General features: G+C 42.7%; 1 protein-coding gene across 2 annotated transcripts in view; it reads right to left on the reverse strand.

Annotated features, from left to right (window-relative positions):
• LOC115477466 (inositol 1,4,5-trisphosphate receptor type 2) overlaps nucleotides 1–24752 on the reverse strand; it is an 801768-nt gene that overhangs the window by 533896 nt on the left and 243120 nt on the right. The window contains exon 10 of one of the 2 annotated variants that reach the window (XM_030214365.1): nucleotides 108–259. In XM_030214365.1, the coding sequence (XP_030070225.1) occupies nucleotides 108–259 (152 nt within the window). Of the gene's footprint in view, nucleotides 1–107; nucleotides 263–24752 lie in introns of both variants that reach the window. The other variant, XM_030214364.1, reaches the window with a different exon arrangement.

Raw genomic sequence — 24752 nt, forward strand, 5'->3', positions numbered from 1 at the left:
ATATTTGTTCCTTATCAATATATGGCAACTGAAAAATAGCTAGCTTTGAATTTTGTGCTTTACCAATATAATAATGATGATGATAAGTTTTATAAATACAGTGATACCTTGGCACTAGGCAATCGGCTCTCTGAAGTGTGGTGGCATCCAGTTCAAAAAGAGATGCAATATCATTTCCATGCGGTACAGACACCAGAGTATACATAATCTTCTCCCCTCCTTGGTGTTTCTTCTTCGAGGTGGGAAGGTCACTCTGTTCCTGCTGATTGGGCAGAAGTGATTTGGGCTTATATTAAATCCTTTTATGTGTGCGTACTGAAACTATAGTTCACAGATTATATTTATTTCCAATGTTATTTCCACACTACAGGATTTCTAGGCTCTGCTAGTCAATGCAACTCGAAAGCTTCAAATACATTGTGGCTCACTGCCAGAACAAGCCATGCAAGCTCAAGGCAAGAAATGTTTTACAGTTAGCCGAGGTATCTCTGAATAGGCAATGCGTGTATACTCCCTATAGCCAACATCCTAAAGTGACCAGCAGGAAATTCAGCAATGTATGTCATTACTGAGTCCTACTTTGTATGCATTAAGTTGCCACTATTAAACTTAACAGTTTTAAGAGCCAACTGCATAGGCAATGCTACAAAAGCAAGCTCAACAATGATTTGTCATTATATTTCAACTGGGAAAGACCCTAAAATGTCTGTTTCTGGTAATGAGAAGTCAGTAACGATCATGGTCACACATGTTGAACAAGAAATATTATTCACAGTAGTCATATGTCAGACAAAATTGGTTGTAATGGCTGAAATATACACTGGTTCTGTCTGTATGTATGCCAACATCTTCTTGTGATCAAAGTCACCTTGCTGAAAATTAGCCAGCCAGCTTCCGTATGCTTAGACGTGAGAGGGTTTCACTTGACTGCTGCAGACTAATTTTCAAACTGAGAAGTCTCTCCAAAGCAAGATTCTACCACAGAACTAAAGGAGTAGCTCCTCTTGTCAAGCTAATAGGAGATCCCCTATCTACTAGAATCTAGGGGCCCGATATTCAGTCCGCTGCTGGCAATAAAGCTGGAAATTCATTGTTACATATTGTAAAGAGTATGTAGGAAAGGCCCCAAGGGAATCCGGGGATAGGCCAGAATACCCCCGTTATAGGCAGGCATTCCCCAGGAAAAAACTAGAAATAATGAACTACAACTCCCAGCATGCCCCAAGGGAGACCGGGGATAAGAGAAACTATGTGCATTCCCAGGAGTCTCCAGAGGAGGGCTGCAGGGGAAGGAATAAGGCTGATTCTCCAACCTGGTGGAAGAGGTGGTGGAACAGATGGGTGGAGAAAGAATAGCCACCAAAGAGCTTTAATGAAAGAAAGGGTGAGCAGCTGGGAGAAGGGCGGGGCGAGGAGAATATGGATTGGGCTCCTGAGGAGAGAGAGGCAGAGAGAGTGAGCCTTGCCCTATGGAGTTGACTGAATCAGAGAACACCCTGGAAGAGCCGATGGACTTCTCAGCTCTGGCTGAGCGAAAGCCAAGGAAGTAGCGGGGCCAAGCCGGGTCGTGCGGGAGGAGGTCAGGTAGGAGTATGACTGACCAAGAGGGTGGGACCCTAGGCTTTGAGCCCGCGCAAAGCCATTACGGTGTGTTTTGGAAAGCTTGGCTAAACTGAGCTGTGTTTTGAAGCTTGGCTAGAACTGAACTGTGTTTTTGAAAGCCTAGCTGGCCTGAGCTGTGTTTGAAGCTTGGCTAAAATTGAACTGTGTTTTTGAAAGCCTAGCTGGACTGAGCTGTGTTTGAAGCATGGCTAAAAGTGAACTGTGTTTTGGAAAGCCGAGCTGAACTGAGCTGTGTTTTAAAGCTTGGCTAAAATTGAACTGTGTTTTTGAAAGCCTAGCGGGACTGAGCTGTATTTGAAGCTGGGCTAAAATTGAACTGTGTTTTGAAACCAGGGCTGAATTGAGCCGGGTGTTTTTTTTTTCTTTTTACTGCTACTCTCCAGGGGACCGGGAGAGGAAGCAGCGGGGGAAGCCTGCACGCTGTAGCATTGTTTGTTGTTTTGGGGAAAAGGGGTGCCATACAGGAGTGGGTTTTTGTTTAGTTTGGTTTTGTGAAAGGGCTGCAACCCAGGAGAAAAGAGGATCCACTTTACAATATGGACTCATTTTCAAAACAGAAAAATGTCTAAAAAGTGGCATAAAGCAGCATTTGGACGTTTTTCTCACAAAAACATCCAAATCAGTATTTTTGAAACCTATTTTTATACATTTTTCTATGAAGTCTGTCAGAAGTACGTCCAAATCTGAAGGGGGCATGTCAGGGGCATGTTCAGGGTGGGACTTGGGTGTTCGTAAGACTGAGATGTTTTTCAGCTATAATGGAACAAAACAAAAATGTCCAGGACTAAAACTAAGACGTTTTGAGCTAGACCTCTTTTTATAACGAATAAGGCACAAAAAGGTGCCCTAAATAACCAGATGACCACAGGAGGGAAACAGGGATGACCTACCCTTATTCTCCCAGTGGTCACTAATCCCCCTCCCACCCCCAAAAAATGTGATGAAAAACATTACTTGCAAGCCTCTATGCCAACCTCAGTTGTTATACTCAGGTCCATTAGAATAGCATGCAGGTCCCTGGAGTAGTCTAGCAGTGGTGCAGTGCATTGCAGACAGGTGAACCCAGGCTCCTACCTCCCCCTACCTGTTACACTTGTGGAGGAAAGTGTGAGCTCTCCAAAACTCACCAGAAACCCACTGTACCCACATATAGGTGCCCCCTTCACCTGTAAGGGCTATGGTAGTGGTGTACAGTTGGGGGTAATGGGTTTTTGGGGGCTCAGCAGACAAGATAAGGGAGCAATGGTGAGATGTGTACCTGGAAGTTTTTTATGAAGTCCACTGCAGTGCCCCCTAGGGTGCCCTACTGCTCTCCTGGGACATCAGGGGGACCAGTCCACTAAAAATGCTGCCCCCCCCCTACATCCCAATGGCTTGATTTTGTGTATTTTGCAGTTAGATGGGTTTGGGGGGGGGGGGGGGGTTCGAAAATGGACCAAAAAAAAGTCCAAAACACAAAATGTCCAAAAAACAAAACGTCCAAATCACAAAACAGCATTTTTGGAAAAAAAGATAGATGTTTTTCTTTTTCGAAAATGGCCTTCTTTCCTTTTCAGATTTTGGACGTTTTTTACAAAACATCCAAAGTCGGACTTAGACGTCATATCGAAAATGCCTCTCATACTAACATATAAGTGATGGCAGATAAAGACCTGAATGGTCCATTCTGTCTGCCCAACATGTTGGGTCATGTCTGGGCACTGGCATTGAATTTCTGGGTTTCCAGAGTCAGCTAACACATAGCTGGTTAAGTGTGATATTCAGCACTTAACCGGCTACAGGCTGCCGCATGAAGCTAGGACTGACTTTCATGTGGCCCTATTTATGCAGTTAACCTGGCTCCTGGCACATTACGTGCTGAATATCAGCACTTAACCAGCCAAGTGCCAACTTCGCCCCCGGAAAGCCCACAAAATAACTGGGTTTTTTTCAGTTTGGTGCTAACCGGTTATTTTCAACGGCACTGACGGGTTGTCACTGAACATCAGCGGTTAGCCTCTCAGCAGCTGTTTCTGCATGTTTAAATCACTTTATATATCTACCCCTAAATGTTTACCTTCCTACTCTGTTCCAAGGGCATCTAAAACATAGCCTGCATGACACGGGGTTGAAATTTATAGCAACAAAATGGTACTTAATTAGTTAGCAAACATGATTTTGAAGTACTGCAGAGCTATTTGCTGGATATGAATTCATAATTTCAAAAGAGATTTACAGAGTTTTGATAAAATTATGTTATGGCTAAAATATTCATGTGACCTGTACACAGGGATTTCTGATCATGTGGTTTATTTCTGAAAAACCTGCTCCAATCTGAATCAACCTGTTCTGCAGATTATAGACCAGATCTCCATTTACCAGTCATTTTATCACAATCACAGATTATTTCAGAAGCTCAAAGTATGGTCTTTCCTGAACTGAAACCATGATACCATCAGAAATTATCTCAGTAATTATCCACAGTCAGCTAAATGCCAAATCAAGTGAGCTGAGAAAGAAAAATGTTATTCCTTAATCACTTCAATACTGCACTAATTGAAGTTGTTTTTATTCTTTCCAACGCAAGTCATGAAAAGAATTATGCAAAAGGGATTAAAAAAAATGGGAGCAAAATGGGCTAAATTGAGCTGGGGTTGAGGTTGTGATGTGGTAGAAGTGTATGTGCTGTAGAAATGAAATTCCTGCATTTGGTAGGAGGTAAATGATAACCCTCTCCAAAAAAACCCCCAATATATTTCTATGGGAGAAGCAGTTCTAACAGCTGCAGTGTACATACACTGATCCAATGTAACATAATGATTAAGGAACCACACGTTTCAAACTGCCTTCCCCTCTCCTCTCATGATCACAAATAAAAAACACACACACACATACATACCAACATATATACAAACAAATATATTCTGACACACACATCCAAACATGCACCCACCCCAACATGCAAAAGCACATGCACAAATATACCCACCACCACTACCCCGCCCAACACACAATAAGGCATTTGCATGAAAAGGAGTTGGAAAGAATTCCATAAGCCACGCTCCGCACACTTTCCTCACTTGTTATTCTTTCATCCCAATGAAAGTTGGAAAAAAATAAACTCTCCAAAAACATTAACAGAATGGGAAAAAAAACTTGGCCTGAGGGTAAAACAAGTAAAAAGAAACAACAAGTTTGAAAATGGGCCAAATCAAACCAGGGATTCCAGAGAAATGACCCCACCAATACAGCCCAATGCATTTCCATGGAAAAAGGAGCCCAGCTTCTGTGCATAGAAACTTAGATTGAATGACATGTAGAAGTTGGAGAACAAGGTGAGAGAGTTGAAAAGGTGCAATTACCTACTCTTCCAAACCCGTTAACTGCCCCTGACCCCCCAAAACTGCCCCACAAACTGCCCCATCCCCCAGAAAGTACCCTCTTGCAACTGCCTCATCAACCCATGAAGTGCCCTATGCCAAAACACTACCTTCCCCAACTGCCACACCACACCATCCCACAAACTGCCCCATCTCCCAAACATACCCTCTGCAACAAAAATACCCTTCTGCAACCACCCCATCCCCCAAAATACCCCACAACTGCCCCACCTCACAAACTGACCTATCCCAAAAAATGTATATCCGCAACTCTACCAATACCTCGAAAACTGCCCTCACACCGAAACTCTAAATGCTGCACCATCCACAAAGTGTACCTCTCCAAAAACTAGTCCCCACAACTACCTTACCCCTAAAATCCCAAATTACCACCGCTATCAAAAAAATATCCCATGCAACTGCTCTCACACCCAAAGCCTAACTGTTCAACCCCCAAAAAACTAACTCCCACAATTGCTCTAGCACCCCATAAACTGCCCCATTCCCCCCAAATACCCCCTGCAACTATCCCATCACCCCAAACTACCCTGCTTTGAAAAAGTAACCCTATGTAATTACCCCATCATCTCACAATCTGCCTCTTCTCCCAAACCTCCCTGCTTCTTCCCCACTATTCCTACCACCCCAAACTGCCCACACAAAAATACTTCCTGCAACTGCTCCACTGCCCTAAAGACTGTCCACCTCCAAAACCTACCACTCCACAAACTGCCCCACCACCAATGTGCCCCAAATCCAAAACATATTCCCCTGCTAATTGTCCCACCCCTAAAACCTACTCCCACACAGCTTCCATAGGCCCTGCAACTGCCCTTCCCTCAAAAAAATACCCCCTCCTCTCCCAGGACACAACACATGCAATGCACACACTGAACACATACAAGAGACACACATACACACCCTGAAGGTGTGTCCTGTATTCTTTTCCTACTTGTCAAAAAGTAAACAAGGAGGTAAGAATTAAATATCAAAGAAAAGCCACAGTTAGTTTGCTGATGATTTTTCAGCAACGGACCCTTTTAACATACACAAACAGAAGGTAAAATGCTCCACCGTAGGGGCAGCACCAAGCAAAAAACAGTAGAGCAAAGGACCTCTCGCAGATGGTGTTCAGACATACCTTTATTGAAAAAATCTTCCAAAACACTGATGAAGACCCGACACGACGTGTTTCGGCCTACCCGGCCTGTATCAGTGGTCTAAGAATTTGTTATTCAATATGTGTTCCTAGATTAGTCGTCAACACACAAAATCTCCACTCAGAAGAAAAGACACATAAGACTATGCATCATTGTGTTGGTGTCCTAGAGTCTCATGTATCTTTTCTTCTGAGTTGAGCCCTTTTAACATACAACAAAAAAAGGGCTATTTCTTTCCCCTTTAGAAAAATACTCGTGAAAATATGCAAAAAGAAGGTGAATTCAATCCACTACTAAGTAAATCAATCTGTTCAGGCCTGGTCACAAAGTAAAGTAATGGATACCCACGTCAATAGCCAGGTATAATTTAGCACCAAGCAGATAATTTGATATTATTAGAACATCAATAATTTAAGATATTAGTTAAAATCAACACTTTATATCAATTTTAAATGTTAACCCCGATATTTATTAGACCAACCATGCCCCGTCTTTTCATATTTGCTACAGCACAATCTCAATTTATAGTACTTAAAAGTTTCTTCAAAGCAAAGTCAATTAATGGGCAGACTGTATGCCTGCAAGGCTGATCCACAGCACAGCAGTTAGCTGTCCACAACACCTTCCCTGTTGACTCATTTGTGAGTCATCTCCATTTTTAGCAGCAACATCACATTACAGCTTTTCTTGTTAGAGGCCAGAGACATTCTGTAAGAAACAGCGAATGCATTCTCAGAGCCGATTCAGAATTCTGTGGAGAAACAGCAGCAGAATAGTAATTTGCCAGCATCTGTGTTTCTGCGTATGCAGAGACTCTCTTGTGGATTAAAGGCTGACTTTATGCAACCAGACACTCTAAAGTCTCTACACACAGAATATGCGTAGGTCTACGTGCGTTATGTCTGAGTGAGTTACGTAAGGTGTTATTTTCAGTACGTGTTTATACCAAATTGTCACCAACAGACTAGATATTTCACATACACTAAATAAAACATTTAGCTTGTTAAACTATCCTAGGTGCTAAAGACACACTTCATTAGCTAATGCATAATGAAAAAAACATAATTTAGACTTAAAAGAATCCTGTAATGAATAACTACAGTACTACTGTGCTTTCTTTAAGCATTCCTTCATATGAAAAAACTAAATGTGTAACAAATATCTAGGATTAGCTAGACCAAAAATCTTCAGTTGCAAGGATTTAACACTGCCTTTTCCTCTTGCATTTCTGGGAGAAGAGAGGCATGAATTCCAAGCTTCCAGCTACTCTTGACTTTGTTCCAAGACTTTCAGTGTCCCCCAAGGATGCTGTGTACTTGACTGGAAATCGCAGGCCAGTTTCTAGCACAAATGCACTATCTCCAAAATGAATGGAAACTCTGACATACTACATTATTTAATGTGCCATACATTAACCTTTTAACTTTCTAAAACGCAATTAGTATATACCAAAGGATTCTAAATTACGCAGATGAAATGCACTCAAGTTTAATTATATTAGGAACTTATTATTCTAGTATGCCTTGTTATGATACCGTGAACATACAGCACTTCTATATGCAATGCACACAATATGCTTGCTAGGCTGACTGTTTCAGATATAATGCTACACAAGAAGACAAGAGGCCCTGGCCCTGTGCTCGGCTGAACTAAAGGTCCGACAAACACAGCATCTGATCTCTGAACAATCCAGGTAACTAGAAGTGCCCAGAACATCCCAGAGTACATCCATTCCTGTTTGCTCACTCCCAGGGATAAATGGTGGCTTTTCCCAGTTCCACCAAGCTAATAATTGTTCATGAATCTTTCCTTCAGCAACTCATCCAAACTCTTTTTAAACCCAGCTATCCTAGATGCCATAACCACATCCTCTGAGAATAAATTGTACAGTTTCATCATAGGTGGAGCTAAAAAAAAAAACAACCCAATACTTTCTCCAATTCCATTAAAATTTATTGAGGTTGATATTCAGCTGGTGGCGATCAGCGTTTTGCTGACCACCACTGGCGCTAAATCCAGAAATTTAATGCCAGACCATATCCAGACACCAGCATTGACTTTACAGGTTTGCGGAGCTGGCTAATGCATAGCCAGTTAAGTGAAATATTCAGCACTTAACCGGACATGGATTACTGCATAAAGGGGGTTTTACTAAGGTGCGCTGGGGTGTTTAGCTCATGCTAAAAATCAGCTGGCGCTAAACGCTGAGATGCCCATAGGAATATAATGGGTGTCTTAGCACTTAGCGCCAGCTGATTTTCAGCACAAGGTAAACACGCTAACGCACCTTAGTAAAAGGCCCCCAAAGGTAGGACTGGCTTTTATGTGGTCCTATTTATGCGGTTAACCTGGCTGGTTAAGTTCTGAAAATCGGCACTTCAACAGCCAAGTGCTGACTCTGCCCCTAGAATGCTCCCAAAATAGCCAGTTTTCAGTTTGGCGCTAACCAGTTATTTTCAGCGACGCTAACCAGTTAAGTGCTGTTGAAAATGACCAGTTAGCCATGATTTAACTGGCCAGAAGCCATTTCTGGCTGGTTAAATTGCATTGAATATCGACCCCATTACCTGTTAGTTTCATGGAATGTCCTGTATGTATGTGTTTATTATGATTTATTTACACTTAATCTTAGAATTAATCCCTTTAAGTTTAATATTGGACTAAGTCTAAAATTGTGTGTCCATACTTTTTAAGCAATAAAGCTTGTTGGGAGTTAAGTAGTCCACCACCATACTTGCACACAAATGCTGAAAGTGGGTTAAAAATGCTACTGAAGTGAGTACACAGCTTTAAAGTCTAAAAGTCTTTTACAGTTTCCTTCTGAATGAATTTCTTCATTTTTGTGTTTGATTTTGACCTGTTTGCAGGTACTTAGACCTAGCTTCCCTAAAGCAGAATTTTGAAACCCTGGCTACCATTCAGAGCTCAACCCTTACATATATGCAGATGACGTCACAATCTACATCCCGTTCAAACATGATCTAAATGAAATCACCAACAAAATCAACCAAAGCTTCCACACAATGCACACATGGGCAGATGCATTCCAACTAAAACTCAATGCAGAAAAAACACAATGCCTTGTACTCACCTCACAACACAATACAAAAAATTTCTCCACCATAATCACACCATATTGCTCTCTCCCTGTCTCACAAAACTTGAAAATTCTTGGAGTCACCATTGACCGAAACCTTACTCTTGATACCCACGTGAAAAAACACGACAAAAAAGATGTTCTACTCCATGTGGAAACTCAAAAGGGTAAAACCGTTCTTCCCGAGATACATCTTCCGCACCCTAGTACAGTCAATGGTAATAAGTCATCTAGACTACTGTAACACATTGTATGCTGGTTGTAAAGAGCAGACTATCAAAAAACTCCAAACTGCCCAGAATACTGCCGCCAGACTCATATTTGGAAAAACTAAATATGAAACTGCAAAACCCTTAAGAGAGAAACTTCACTGGCTCCCACTTAAGGAACGAATTGCGTTCAAGATCTGCACGACTGTACACAAAATCATTCATGCAGACGCCCCAATCTACATGCTAAACCTCGTAGACCTACCTCCCAGAAACTCCACAAGATCATCCCGCAAATTCCTCAACCTGCACTTCCCCAGCTGTAAAGGACTAAAATACAAGCTGATGCATGCCACTACCTTCTCCTACTTGAGCACGCAGTTATGGAATGCACTACCTACAGACTTGAAAACAATCAACGAAACAACTATCTTTCGCAAATCTCTGAAGACATACTTCATTAACAAAGCCTACAATGAGAACCGATAACCGACAGCCTCACTAATATACCCCACCAACCCAATTAGCTATGAAAGCCCACCCTCTATAACTACCCTAATCACTCCCTTCCTTCCTTCTATCCTTCCTCACTCAAACTATGCACAATTCTAATGTATCTGAAATCCTGGTATGACAATGTTAACATGATCATGTAAGCCACATTGAGCCTGCAAATAGGTGGGAAAATGTGTGACACAAATGCAATAAAAAAAAAAAATTAAAACAGATTGTGAATGGGCAATTAATAATTGAGATTGATGAAGACTAAATAAAAGCAAAATAACTCTTAAAATTTTGAGAAAGAATAAGGGGCATAGTTATCAAGGTGGGCTACCTTCAAGATGTGTTATTTTACCACCAACTTTGCTATTTTAGCATAGGTCCAATTTTATGCAACCAGACTTAGATAGTAATAACTGGGGTTAACAGTAAAATAGTACATCTTAACAGTAGTTCTCTTTGAAAACTTAAACAAATATTAGACATTTCCTTCACAACAGACTATTTTGAGGAAGGAACTTTTTGATTAATTTACAGGGCACCATTTTGGGTTTTTTTTTTGGGGGGGGGTGTTTGTTTTTTGTACACAGAGCATTGGGGGGGGTTGTTTTTTTGTTTTTTTTACACAGAGCACTGATGTACATATTTGTATTGAAAGCTTTTTTTGCGCATGATAGAAAATGAATAAGAACCAGCTTTTGTTGGGTACTTTATCAATGTTTTCTGTGGCTTTATCCTCCCTACAGGCAACCAGCTTCATGACAATAAGGGTGGAAGTTATCAACATGTACTACCGTTAAGATGGGTTATTTTACCAGAAGTTGTGCTATCTTATCACAGGTCCCACTTTATGCAATGAGACCCTGTGCTACAGTAGCATGACGAGGTAAAACAATCCATCTTAATGGTAGCCCATGTTGATTAACTTCCCTCTTAAGTGATAATAAGTGGATGCTTTTTGGGGTTATTTAGAAGCACTGCTAACAGTGTCTATAGTCCACTAGTACATGACAGTGAACAGTAGCCTGTCACATGCCAACAAACACTAGGCAGCACAGATGGTTAAAAAAATGTATACCTCCCAGTAGATATGCGGGCCCCGACTGAATACCAGGCTGAGGCCTGCATAACTTTTTCAAATGCTCGCACCCTCCAATTCTTCCCATCCCAGGAGCAATCCTCCCTCCCACCCTCTCCTCCAGATTCTCCTTCCCACTGATCCCACTCCCCCGGCACAGGTCGTAACCCACCCAAGCCTACCTGGGATCCATGTGGTAGTACTGCGAGGCTGCTGTGAAAGATGGGACAGCCGCAGAAGTGAATGGGGATCCCTCCTGCCCACACCGCCACCACTAGACCACCAGGTAGGCCCGAGGGAGTGGGGTCTGTCAAGAGCAGGGGAAGAAGGGGGTTGCGACCTGTACCAGGGGAGGGGGAGGGGGATTGGTGGAAGGGAGAATCTGGAGGAAGGGGAGCTGTTTTGGGTGGGTAGACGGAAGCAATGGGTACTGTTTCAGGTGAGTGAGTGGGAGGTGGGATGGCTCCTGGGGAGGGGGAATCAGAGCGTGTGAGCATTTGAACAGGTTATGTGGGTACCACTGACTAGTATTTCACAGTAATGCATCAGGGACTATTCTTGGCTTAGATTTCTTATATGTCATGCACGTTTAGTCTATATTTTTCTCCCATTTTGGGAGGTAAAATAGATTCACTGTGCAATTCTTATAAAATTGCCACCTGTCATGGAGTAAACTTATGCATATACAGCCTGCATGCATGCAAGTTTAACCAAACCGGAGACACCCCCCTAGGGTGGAGCTGGCATTTACATGAATACTTTTAAAATTTCAAATGTATACATAATTTGATACTGAAAATTTGTGCATGTCCTGGAACAATTCCAATGTATAAGCAGGTACAAATTTTCATTTTGAAAATCCAGCCAAATCCACCTAGTGAAACATATGTACAAACTGTGCCCCAGGATTGGTAACACAGTAACACAGAGGGACATTTCTGAAAGAACATCCAAGTCAGAATTGGGACATTGTGCTCATAACGTCCACAAAAAAGAAAGCCCATCTCACAGCCATTTTCGAATAGGAAAAATGCTGGGCTTTCTTGTTCAAAAATACATGAGGACATTCTTGCACTGAAAATGTCCAAAATGAGCAGACGTTTTCCAAAATATGAATGCCAGAAAAAGTCAGACAAAAATACGTCTGTCTGGCACCATTTGTACAAAAATGGTCACACAGACGTCCCTGCAGAGCAGAGGAGCAGCCTAGTAGTCAGTGCAGTAGACTTTAAACAATGGGACTCAGGCACAAATTCCACCTTAATTCAATTCCCCTCCAAGAATAGATAAAAACCTATTGTACACCACTACAACAGCCATCATGCTTGCAGGCGTCTTATAAATTCAGATACAGTAGGTATTTCTATGTTCCAGGAGAGCTCACAGATTTGTACACAAATAAAAGAGTTAAAGTGATCTGCTCAATCAAGGCACTTTTTTAGTACCCTTGACGTGATTGATAGGTCTAAATAAAAATAGTCTTCTTTTTTGTCTTGAACATTTCTTCCTGTTCTATTATCGCTGAAAGACATCCTAATTTTGGGCCTGCCCTAGTACCACCCAAAACATACCTCCAACACACCCTTTTGTTATTTGGGCAAACTGCTGTAAAACGTCCAAATTCTGCCTTTCAAAAATCACGATTTGGATGTTTTGAGATGTCCATCTACTTCGAAAATGAGTGCCATAGTAAATGACTGCAGATAAAGACCCAACAAAGACCCATCCAGTCTGCCAAACAAGGCAGCCAGAACCATACAACAATGTTGCAAACCGACAACATTTTACTTGCTAAGTACCTTGAGGTTGCTTCCCCTCCCATCTGAGTTACATTCCTAGCATATGACATGAATGTGATAGGAAACACGTATACTTATTCTTGATTTGTTCTTGCTATTTTCAGGTCACAGACTATAGAAGTCTGCCTAGAACAAGCCTTACTTTCCAACTCCTGGAGTTGCCATCTAAGTTTACTCTGGCACATCCAGATCTGCCTTTCCATATTTGAGACACAAATCATAGAGGTCTACTCAGCACTTGCTTTACTTTCCAACTACTGGAGTTGAAGTCTAGACACGATTGGCAAAAGCTTAACGAAGTGGATTATATTCGGAATTAACAGAGGAAGGGGCAGCTTTAACTAAGTGAAACTGATTATCAAACCATCCACTTACAAAATGAGAGAATAAATGAAGGTACTAGAGATGAAGTATGTCTATGTTTAATACTGACATAGTGGAGTCTGTGCAGGGTTCCAGATACAACTCTGCCGACATTCACTATGTTACTATATAATCCACTTTATGAGTCTGCACAGTTATAAAATTAGCCCCATACTGTACAATCAAACACAAAGTTAAAAATAAATGCAAGATAGGAATGCCTCTCTAGTAGTAGGCTGAATTGAAGGGAAGACATACACAGTTTCATTTTTCAGGATAGGATATGGTTCAATTAAGATTTTTTTTTAATTGCTAAAAAAGGCGAGCCAAAGGGTTGATTAAACAAATATTTCTGGTTTTCAGAAGGCAGACCCTATGTGACTTCATAAGCTCATATACAGTACCACTGGATAATTCTTAAAACTGTTCCAACAAAAAGTATAAAAAGATAAACAGAATTTAGAAGCCCTGTTACTAAGATAAATTAAGCGCTAATGCGTGCATAACAACAGCTTAAAATAGCGTAAGACAGTATATGTTCAGGCATCCTTTGGTAATTGCCAAATGTGTGCATGCCCACCGTGTGCTAAAAAAAAAATTTTATTTTGTGTTTGAGGAGGCACGTCTTGGGGCAGAGAGTGGGCATTCCTGTCTAGTCAGTGCATCTACATTACCATATGAACCCTTACCGCCTACAAAATAGGTGTCCATAAGTACTCACATAGTAATTATTTTTAATTGCCATGTGCTAATGGCAACATTAGCACCAGAAGCGGAGCCAGGATGAGGCAAGTTGATGGCGCGGGGGGAGCGAGAGCAGACTTCCGCCAGCGCCGGTGCACATTTTCACTGCAACAGGATGAAAAAAATAGGCATCGGCAGAACTCCGTTTGGGGGAGCGGCCGTTCCCCTGAAGCCCCACCTAGCTATGTCACTGAATAGCACATGCCCATTAATACAAAAAATGGAAAATCGGCCATAGCACGCTGGAAAGACTCGTGCAACAGTGCACTGACTGTTTTTTGCAGCAGCTTAGTAAAAGGACTCCTTAGTATTTTTGGTACACAGTAGGGTTCATCTAAAATCCAAGAGAACTTATGCAGGTGTTGGGTTAAATAGAAACTGAAGCTAATAAAGTATTGATAGATTGCCATGTGCTTAGTTGTAATACACCTAAAATTAATTAATAATGGTAGAGCTAGAAGTTCCTCAAGTGATATAAGAGCCCAGAAGTCTGTTTTCTAACATTGCCAGCTTGAAAATTTGATTTTCCTGGCTCAAACTTCAGTTCTTTCAGCTGGTAAGGACTGGGAGTTCATCTAAGGTAGCCATCTCCACTACGAAAGAAGTCCTGCCAAGTTATAAGACACAAAGATCATTAATAAAGACATTTCAGAAAGTAGCATCCCACTTTGAATGATAGATTAGTATAGTCTAGTATAGTACCTGATCTGTACAAGAAGAAGAATACAAGAGATATATGTGATGAGAACACAGTGCGGAAGACCTAAAGAAAAAATTCTTATGATGTAAATCACAAAAAAGACAGTCCTGTAAGGAGAATAAATCAGAACAGAAAAATTAACTTAAAATTCTTTCTAGATCAATGAACACCACAATATATGGCAGAATAACATTCCTCAAAGTCAGCTTCAATTGTTGCTAGTCTGTGAAGTGATTCTATATTGCTGCTGAGGAATGTTTACCCTTTTTGGCATCTTTTCAGTTCCTTAAAAAAAAAATCGGAACAGTTTGTACAATCATGCATCATGCAACTTTAGCCAAGTACTGCAGCCAATATGTTGACTAAGGTTTGCAAATCCATTAGAAGGAAGAATAAAGTTTGTTTTATCTGTAGTATTTTATTTATCTATTTATTTAGATTTTGCTCACACCTTTTTCAGTAGTAGCTCAAGGTGAGTTACATTCAGGTACACTGGATATTTCTCTGTCCCAGGAGGGCTCACAATCTAAGTTTGTACCTGAGGCAATGGAGGGTTAAGTGACTTGCCCAAAATCACAAGGAGCAGCAGGGATTTGAACAGGCCACCTCTGGATTGCAAGACTGGTGCTCCAACCACTAGGCCACTCCTCCTGCATTTCAACAAAAGATTGTTACCCTGTACTAAAGCTGGTGCTCTCCTTAAAAGGGAGGGGAAGAATTGGGGTCACTCTCCTGGGCTCTGCACATTGCAAGGACCTGCAAAGTCATTGAAAACCCATGGCCAGAGCTGACACAATATGAAAGACTGTGCACTGCTGATCTGCAGCATGTAAAATTATCCAGTCAAGAACTGGCAATGCCTGCCTACAGGGCTAAAATTTTGGTGCTGCAGCAGTGGGTATTTAATCACACATCCTTCTCCTCTGCCCACATGTAGCAAGAAGCAGTGGTAACCCTTCTTATATGTGACTGTCTGCTTCCTCCTCCTCCTCTGGCTTATCATGAAGTTTATAGCAGGTCCTGTATGTTATGGAATCCCAAAACAAATAAAACTTCACTGTGAGCAGTGTTGCCAGGTGGGCGGTTTTACCGCCCAATTGGGCGGTTTTCCGCAACCCGCCACAGGAAATTTTTGCCCGCGGCGGGTTGCGGTTTTTTGGGCTTGTTTTGGGTCTTTTGGGTGTTTTTTTACACGGTTTTTTCGGCCGCGGGGGGGCGGGGTTAGTGACGTTTTGGGCGGGGTTGATGACGGCGGGGGCGGGGGTGTCAGGGGCGGGGTTTGACTTTGGGCGGGTTTGGGGCTGGATTTGGGCTCGTTTGAGTGGGAAAAAAATTTTCCACCTGGCAACCCTGACTGTGAGCCAGCCAACACAAGAAGCAGCAGGCAGTTGCAGGTAACAAAGAATACCACTGCTTTCCTCCCACAGTGGGAATGCAGATAAGGCTATTGGAGGAGAAAATTAGTAAAAGGTCCATGGACAGGCAAGAAAGATATAAATGGGGGGGGGGGGGGGAGAGAACAGAGTGCAGAAGAATGAGCAACGGGTAATAGGAAAAAGAGTGGTGAAAGAAGCTATAGGGGTGAATCCACATAGGAGGCTGGGGCAGAGTTACAGTGAACAATGGGTGTCACAACTGAACAAGAAGGGGGCTGGGAGGTATAGAACTGACCCAGAGCTACTGGAAAGATAAAGATCAAGTAAGAGGGAATGGACAGGTGAGGGCAAGAGAGATGAGGGCTGAAAGACTGAGCAAGAAGGATGGGAGAAAGAAAAAGAGACAGGAAAAAAGTGACAGGAGAACATAGTTGAGGTTCAGGCAGCACTTTATCTAGAACTAGAAGTTGAGAAAAAAAGGCAAGTCCACCCATCCTATTAAATGTAAATGAAATAAACTGATTCAGTCCTCGGGGGAGGGGGGAGAGAAAGAATAGAGTACTGGGCTCTGTACAGCTGAGGATGGAGAGGGAAAATTGGATTTCAGATATAATTATTTGCCTTTTCAAATCGAAGATCAAGACACCTTACAATCAGGTAAGATTTTGACTCTCAAAAAGGCTCAAGAGCTGAGCTGGATTGATCACACTAGCTGATGCATTGCCCACCTGTGATGTTGCAGGTGTGAGCTGGGAGGATTAAAGAATGGTGATGCAGAATGGAACAAACCTGCTTTTGTCATTGGAAACTGCCCCCCTCCCCCGCATAGATTGTGAATTGGGCTTTTTAGAGGCCTCTCCCTAGGTATTCAAGGCCATACCTTTGGCCTCACATTTGTTTTTCCTATCTGACATGCCCATGTTGTACAGCTTTGTCACTGAATACCCCCTGCCACAGCTAGCAGCTTTCACCTCCTCTTATCAGTTAATGACTGGGAAGCCAGAAGCATTCTTTTTCTGTGCATGTGCATTTTACTCTGGTCAGGCTCTGTGCACATGTACATACAGTGGTGGAAATAAGTATTTGATCCCTTGCTGATTTTGTAAGTTTGCCCACTGACAAAGACATGAGCAGCCCATAATTGAAGGGTAGGTTATTGGTAACAGTGAGAGATAGCACATCACAAATTAAATCCGGAAAATCACATTGTGGAAAGTATATGAATTTATTTGCATTCTGCAGAGGGAAATAAGTATTTAATCCCTCTGGCAAACAAGACCTAATACTTGGTGGCAAAACCCTTGTTGGCAAGCACAGCGGTCAGACGTCTTCTGTAGTTGATGATGAGGTTTGCACACATGTCAGGAGGAATTTTGGTCCACTCCGCTTTGCAGATCATCTCTAAATCATTAAGAGTTCTGGGCTGTCGCTTGGCAACTCGCAGCTTCAGCTCCCTCCATAAGTTTTCAATGGGATTAAGGTCTGGTGACTGGCTAGGCCACTCCATGACCCTAATGTGCTTCTTCCTGAGCCATTCCTTTGTTGCCTTGGCTGTATGTTTTGGGTCATTGTCGTGCTGGAAGACCCAGCCACGACCCATTTTTAAGGCCCTGGCGGAGGGAAGGAGGTTGTCACTCAGAATTGTACGGTACATGGCCCCATCCATTCTCCCATTGATGCGGTGAAGTAGTCCTGTGCCCTTAGCAGAGAAACACCCCCAAAACATAACATTTCCACCTCCATGCTTGACAGTGGGGACGGTGTTCTTTGGGTCATAGGCAGCATTTCTCTTCCTCCAACACGGCGAGTTGAGTTCATGCCAAAGAGCTCAATTTTTGTCTCATCTGACCACAGCACCTTCTCCCAATCACTCTCGGAATCATCCAGGTGTTCACTGGCAAACTTCAGACGGGCCGTCACATGTGCCTTCCGGAGCAGGGGGACCTTGCGGGCACTGCAGGATTGCAATCCGTTATGTCGTAATGTGTTACCAATGGTTTTCGTGGTGACAGTGGTCCCAGCTGCCTTGAGATCATTGACAAGTTCCCCCCTTGTAGTTGTAGGCTGATTTCTAACCTTCCTCATGATCAAGGATACCCCACGAGGTGAGATTTTGCGTGGAGCCCCAGATCTTTGTCGATTGACAGTCATTTTGTACTTCTTCCATTTTCTTACTATGGCACCAACAGTTGTCTCCTTCTCGCCCAGCGTCTTACTGATGGTTTTGTAGCCCATTCCAGCCTTGTGCAGGTGTATGATCTTGTCCCTGACATCCTTAGACAGCTCCTTGCTCTTGGCCATTTTGTAGAGGTTAGAGTCTGACTGATTCACTGAGTCTGTGGACAGGTGTCTTTCATACAGGTGACCATTGCCGACAGCTGTCTGTCATGCAGGTAACGAGTTGATTTGGAGCATCTACCTGGTCTGTAGGGGCCAGATCTCTTACTGGTTGGTGGGGGATCAAATACTTATTTCCCTCTGCAGAATGCAAATAAATTCATATACTTTCCACAATGTGATTTTCCGGATTTAATTTGTGATGTGCTATCTCTCACTGTTACCAATAACCTACCCTTCAATTATGGGCTGCTCATGTCTTTGTCAGTGGGCAAACTTATAAAATCAGCAAGGGATCAAATACTTATTTCCACCACTGTATTTTGATTGGTTGCCTTGTCCAGGCTCTGCCCTGTTTTGGGCTGGGCACAGCAGGAGAGTAACTCACTATGCAATGATATTTTTTAGAGTACTTCTTTTAAGCTTTTTTTTTCTTTTCTTTTTCCTTGGCTTTCTCTCTGGCTCTGTGGAGATATAGCTGCAAGTTTCTGCAGTACAGCCTCTTCATGCCCCCACCCCAGTGCAAGGGAGGCAAGAGAATACCATGAATACTTTCTATCTGTAACCACCCCTGTGGGCCAACACTTTACAAGACCAGAACACTGCACCAGTGATTTCATAGTAAGAATCCTGAAAGGTAACTTTAAAACAATACAGGAACGTAAGACCTTTCAAGTCAGAGCGACTGAATATTTTGACACCCAACAGACAGGACTTAATAAGGATCTGGGTTTTCTAGCCCATTATAAACCATAAAATTGTATTTCTCTGTTTATCACCCTCCTCTCACCTACCCATAGCCATCCTGTTAGAATATCAATGAAATGCTTTGATGTCCCCATGCATACCTCCTACCCATCCCCACCCTCCCACCCTGTCAGACTGTCAAAGTAATGCTTGGATGTTTCACTTATATATACTATCTGCTACCACATTTGCTTATTTCCGATCTGACGAAGAAGGGCAACCTTCGAAAGCAAATCAAGAAATGTATTAAGTTATGTCCAATAAAAAAGGTATCATCTTATTTTCTTTTCCATGTTTTATTTTGTTTGATTTCTATCTGTAACCAGAAGCTGTGTGAGCTGATTATTTTGCTGGCATCATCTTAAAGGTATCTCTCATATCCTATTTCCTGGGTGAATGTGTGAGTCTGTAGTCTATACACATTTGTCCTCTGAAAATACAAAAATGCACAAGGTACCAGCAGGAGTCACTGCTGTTCTAAGTGGATTAGTGTCAGAAAGAAGTGATTGTAACAGGCTGCTTGTGCTGTTCTATCAAGCATTTCTTTTGCTGCCTTGGTTTTCAGAGCTTGCCACCCTCCCAAGATTAGTAGCATTCTTCCTGGCTAGCATTCTCAGAACCAACTGACGCTCATGACATCAAAGGTGTGAGCTGGGAGCATTAAAGGATAGCCAGGGGCGTAGCCACGGGCGGGCCCAGGCCCAGCCACGTTTGCTCCAGGCCCGCCCACCCTAACTAGCCCCAACCCAACCAGTGGCGTAGCTCTCCCACGCGAGGCTCCAATATTTTCCTGCCTCTTCTTCCCGCTCTCCCCCTCTGCTCACTTTTACTGCCCTGAAGTACCATTCTCCCTCCAGCACCGGCAATTCCCATAGCCAGCCTTCTGCCAGCATGCGTCGTCGGGGCCTCTTCTCAGGCGCGCGTCCCGCCTACTCTGCAACTTCCTGTTTTCCGCAAAGGTGGGAAGCGCCTGAGATGAGGCCCCGACGACGCACGCTGGCAGAAGGCTGGCTATGGGAATCGCCAGTGCTGGAGGGAGAATGGCGCTTCAGGGCAGTAAAAATGGCCAGAACTGACCATGTGCAGGGGGCTGTCGGCATCTGGAAGAACACTGCCAAATGCCCTGGGTTTGAAACAGTTCAGTGGGTGGGGGGTGGGGGGGAAGGAGGGCAGCGGGTGGAGAGGAAATGTGAGGCCCGTGCCCACCCAGTCAACCTCCAGGCCTATCTAAAAATTGAACTCAGGCTACACTATTGGATGGGACTAGAACCAAAGGTGCCTTGAGCTGGAAAGACAAGCACTTCCTTGTAATGCCAATGAAGGAGCATGAGAAAGGAGCGCTCCTTTGTGTGGACATCAGGACGATTTGGGGGGAATCAAGTAGAATTTCAGTAACAATTTGGGGCTTATATAATGTGCTTTATTTCTCATCCTATCCCAGTTATTTTTGGTAGGAGATCTAGCAGGCCTTCGCTTTAATCATGCATAGGTCTCAAGACTGCTATTAAGAATGCATTTGGTATGATGCCCAAAATTCAATGCCTTCCACCAGACCATGGGCAGAGCACACAAATTCTTGGGCAGATTGAAATCTGTTTCACCAGAGAAAATGAACTAAGGAATTACACCAAGGGGAAGAGCGAATCCTGCCACTTCCTGAAGGATACACCAGTCAGCTGGGGTTTACAGCAGAAGGATTTCTGAGTGTGTAACAATACTCTGCAGACGTATTAACCTCGAGTGGATCAGATTTGGAACTAATGTCAAGAGAAAAACAGCTGTAGCAAAGAGCGCACTTTGTTCTCTAAACAGTGACTCTATGTTGTATGTTGTGAACAGGCTGAGGGTGTACTTTTTCTATTGGCCATAAGTGCCAAATTGCCTACCAACGGCTTTGGGATCTTGCACCACTGTGGTAGTCACAGCCCTAGCAGCAAAGATGCACTCCAGCTGTCACCAGGCTGTGGAGTCTGCACACCAAACCTTCAACTCCGATTCCAATTCCTACTATGTATAGTAAATCTAAGAAAAATGTGACTAATTACAGAAACATAGGCTATTTCTTTATGTACAAAATTAGGACCAATAGACCATAAAATATATTTATTTGAAGTGCAAACAAAGAACCTGAACAAAAAAAAAAACTGTCAAATGAAAATATGCAATACACTGTTTTAAGTTTTCATTTTGAAGTTGGAGTTGATATATTTTTATCAATTCCAACTCCACCCAAAATTATTAACGAATCTAATGCCACAGCTGTTATGAGAATCAGGTGCTCAACATTTGGAGTTTCTATGTATTTTACTTATTTATGACATTTATATCCCACATTAAACATGAATTAGGTTGAAACCTGGGAGCATTTCAAATCTTGTTTTTACCTGTGTCTAGATCAAAAGAGAAAGATGGTTTGTGGGAACTTGCTCCTTTTGTTTTGTGGAATGCAGTTGTATATTATAAAAACGCACTTAATATTGTTTATTACTACTATTTATATTGAACAATGAGGGCAGAGCAGTGGCATACCAAGGGGGGGCGGTGGGGGCGGTCCATCCCGGGTGCACGCCGCTGGGGGGTGCCGCGGCACCCGCCTGCTCCTCCGAGTTCGCTAAACCTCGTTCATTCGCTGCAGTTCCCTCTGCCCCGGAACAGGTTACTTCCTGTTCCGGGGCAGAGGGAGCTGCAGCGAACGTACGAAGTTTAGCAAACTCGGAGGAGCAGGCGCGCACCGTGGCACCCCCCCCCCAGCGGCGTGCACCCGGGGGGGTGTCATTTCACCGGAGGGGGGGAGGGGTCATCTAGCGGGGGGGGCGCATCGGCGCTCCGCCCCGGGTGCCATTCAGGTCAGGAACGCCACTGGGGCAGAGCTACCTTCATGCAGAAGTCCAGAGTCAGTCTAAATGTGTTGTGTCAACATTTTCCAGTTCTGTGATATATATATTTATTTTTTCTTCAAACCTGGTTGTAATAGACGTGTTTTGGGGGTTTTATTGAGGAGGGAGTTTAATATTTGTCTCCCAGCTGTGTGTTTATATATAGATTAGTCTCTGGAATATTGATGGCTAAGGGAAAGCAGCAGTACAAAAGCTGGAGCTGAATGACATTTATGTTCATGCAAAGTTAATTATTTTCTGTGGAAATTAAATCTGTTGGCTGCCTGCTATGTGAATATTCCATCACAGTTTCATTATCGCTACCAAGTATTACATATTTAGAGCATATGCCTTCAACATAGATTGTTTAAATTTGTTTATCTAGACCTTACATGCAGATGGTATTGCTTGTTAAAGCCAAATGCAAAACCCAAGAGCGGTTAAACAATTTGGTATAAACTGTGTTTTGACTACTTGTTTTGCACTGCTTTGGGTCCTATTGGATGTTCAATGCCAGTCATAGGAAACAGCCTGGTATTGAATATCCAGGGTCAGTGCCGATCGCAGCACTTATGAGGGCTGCCTCTTGCAGTCTAAATATTGGGCCCATTGTGTCCCACAAGTTTTTAACATTTCATGGGTATCTAGATAATTTATTTGTGGGTTTTATTTTGGAGCAGAAAGTGATCTTGCATTTTGCTTCCTACAGTATAATGCATTTTTATTTTTATTTTCTCCTGTGCTGTACTGCCTATACAGAATGTGATGTCTCAATGTTTCCTTTTCTAATTTTTGGTCCTTTATTTTGTAATTGGTGAAGATTAGTCTGTGTTCTGTGAATGACTGAAGTAAGAGATTTAAAAATGTCAGTGTTTCCAAAGTTTCCATAAGTTTGAATGTGGTTTATGTTGATACAGAACAGACTGTTGTAAGAAATATAGAAATATATGGCATTTTCATATTATAGGCCCTAGCTAAGATGTCTCTAAAAGAAAGAATTTTACTATATCTTAGCTGTTTGAATCATTGCACAAAGGAATCTGTAAGAAGCAGGGTCAGAAGGCGGGGAGCTGGACATCTGCAAGTTAACTATGAACAAAGAAACTACAGAGAGGAAGAGAGTGCTAGGATTCTGTGTAACAGCAGCTGGGATTTCTCAGACACGCAGGGGACCATCGGCCAATGAGAAAAACTTAGGGGCAGACACTTAAATTTAACTATAAAATCTGTGGCATCTTATAGAAATGTGTGTATATATAGTGGCAAGCTCCAAGTTAGAGCTGATGGAACACACACCTCTTCCTTGCAAGAATGATTTATTCTTAAACAATAAATTGCTTTGGTTCATTAATCTGATTTCACGAGTCCTACTTTTGTATATGTTCTCAGGTTATCTGGGGGCAATTTATAACACTGTTTACTTAGAAATCCATCATAAAGTTCACTCTATGGCATTATTTGGTATACTCCTAAACACTAGTCACACCTATATGCCTAGTGTCATCATCCCCCATTTTAACTCGGAGCCCCCCCCCCCCCAAAAAAAAGTATGGCTACGTGCCCCTGCAGTCTGTGGTGTCCCTCTGATTCTGTGTATCTATCAGTGAATGAGTGTCCGTCTTTCTGTCAGGGCTGAGAAGGGGATGTGTGTGGAATGGCTCTCTGAAAAAGAAGGCCTGCAGGTATGATGGGGTGTGTGGGTGTGGGTCTGAATGTGTGTGGGGGGGTGTGTTCTGGGTGAACATGTCCTTTATATCCCTGAACTCTCTTTTTATTCCATATTCCTGTATAATAATTTGGTTTGTTTGATTTGATGTCTCCTGATTACCCAAGAGGTGTGGATTCATTTGAAGATCCACTAGCTGGAGTCAGTTCATCTGGCCTCCTTTTGTTGTGCTGAGCACTGGTTCTGGTATTGTTTGTTGTTCTAAAGCACAAGTGTTAAGACATGTAAACTACACCCAAAGGAGTAGGAGACACCCTGTCTATCTGCATTGACATTACCAGGGATCAGACTAGTGAGAAGGAGAGGAATGTCAGAGTTGTTTGCATTATTTCCCAGAGGCCTCTGGGTAGACCCTAAATCTTCAGTTAGGCTACCTTTTAGGCTCTGGACAGCATAATGTAATGCTGACAGCTATCACCAATGATTTCCCTCCAACCCCTCTCCTTCAAGCCCCCAAAACAATAAACATAATCCTCCCCTACCTCTAGCCGTTGGTATGATCTGCTCTCTTCAAAAGGAGAAATCTCACCTCTTACATGTAACTGTCTTCCTCCTCTATCAGCTTTGATGCAGGGCCCTGAAGTCTTAGAGGACCAATATCAGATTGAAGCTGACAGAGAGGCCACCAAGGAGGTTTAATAGACAGGAGATGAAGTGACATCAGAATGCTAAAACCAATTAGGTCAGTCTAAGTTTCCCCTTCCCAGTGTAGCCGTCATCTGCGTTCACGCAAAACAAAGCAAGCAAACCTATGAGCTGCTGCATCCACCTTGTTGTTCTTTATTGTTGGTAGCATTTTTATTTAATCTCACTTATATTTTCAAACATGCCAGCTTGTGCAGCATACGGATGTACACAGAGGAAGTATAATAACAGAATAACTTTTCATAGGTAGGGTAGTAATTTGTTATAAATCTTAATCAGTGGTCAGTTGGAGGGGCTGGTTACAGGAAAACCCTAGAACGTGTTATATTTGTGCAGAGATTTTTTTTCCTCCTGGTAATAGGCCACTAAAACAGACATCATATTATGGGAATCAGGTGCTCAACATTCAGAG

Source organism: Microcaecilia unicolor, chromosome 9 (assembly GCF_901765095.1).
Source record: "Microcaecilia unicolor chromosome 9, aMicUni1.1, whole genome shotgun sequence".
NCBI lineage: Eukaryota > Metazoa > Chordata > Amphibia > Gymnophiona > Siphonopidae > Microcaecilia > Microcaecilia unicolor.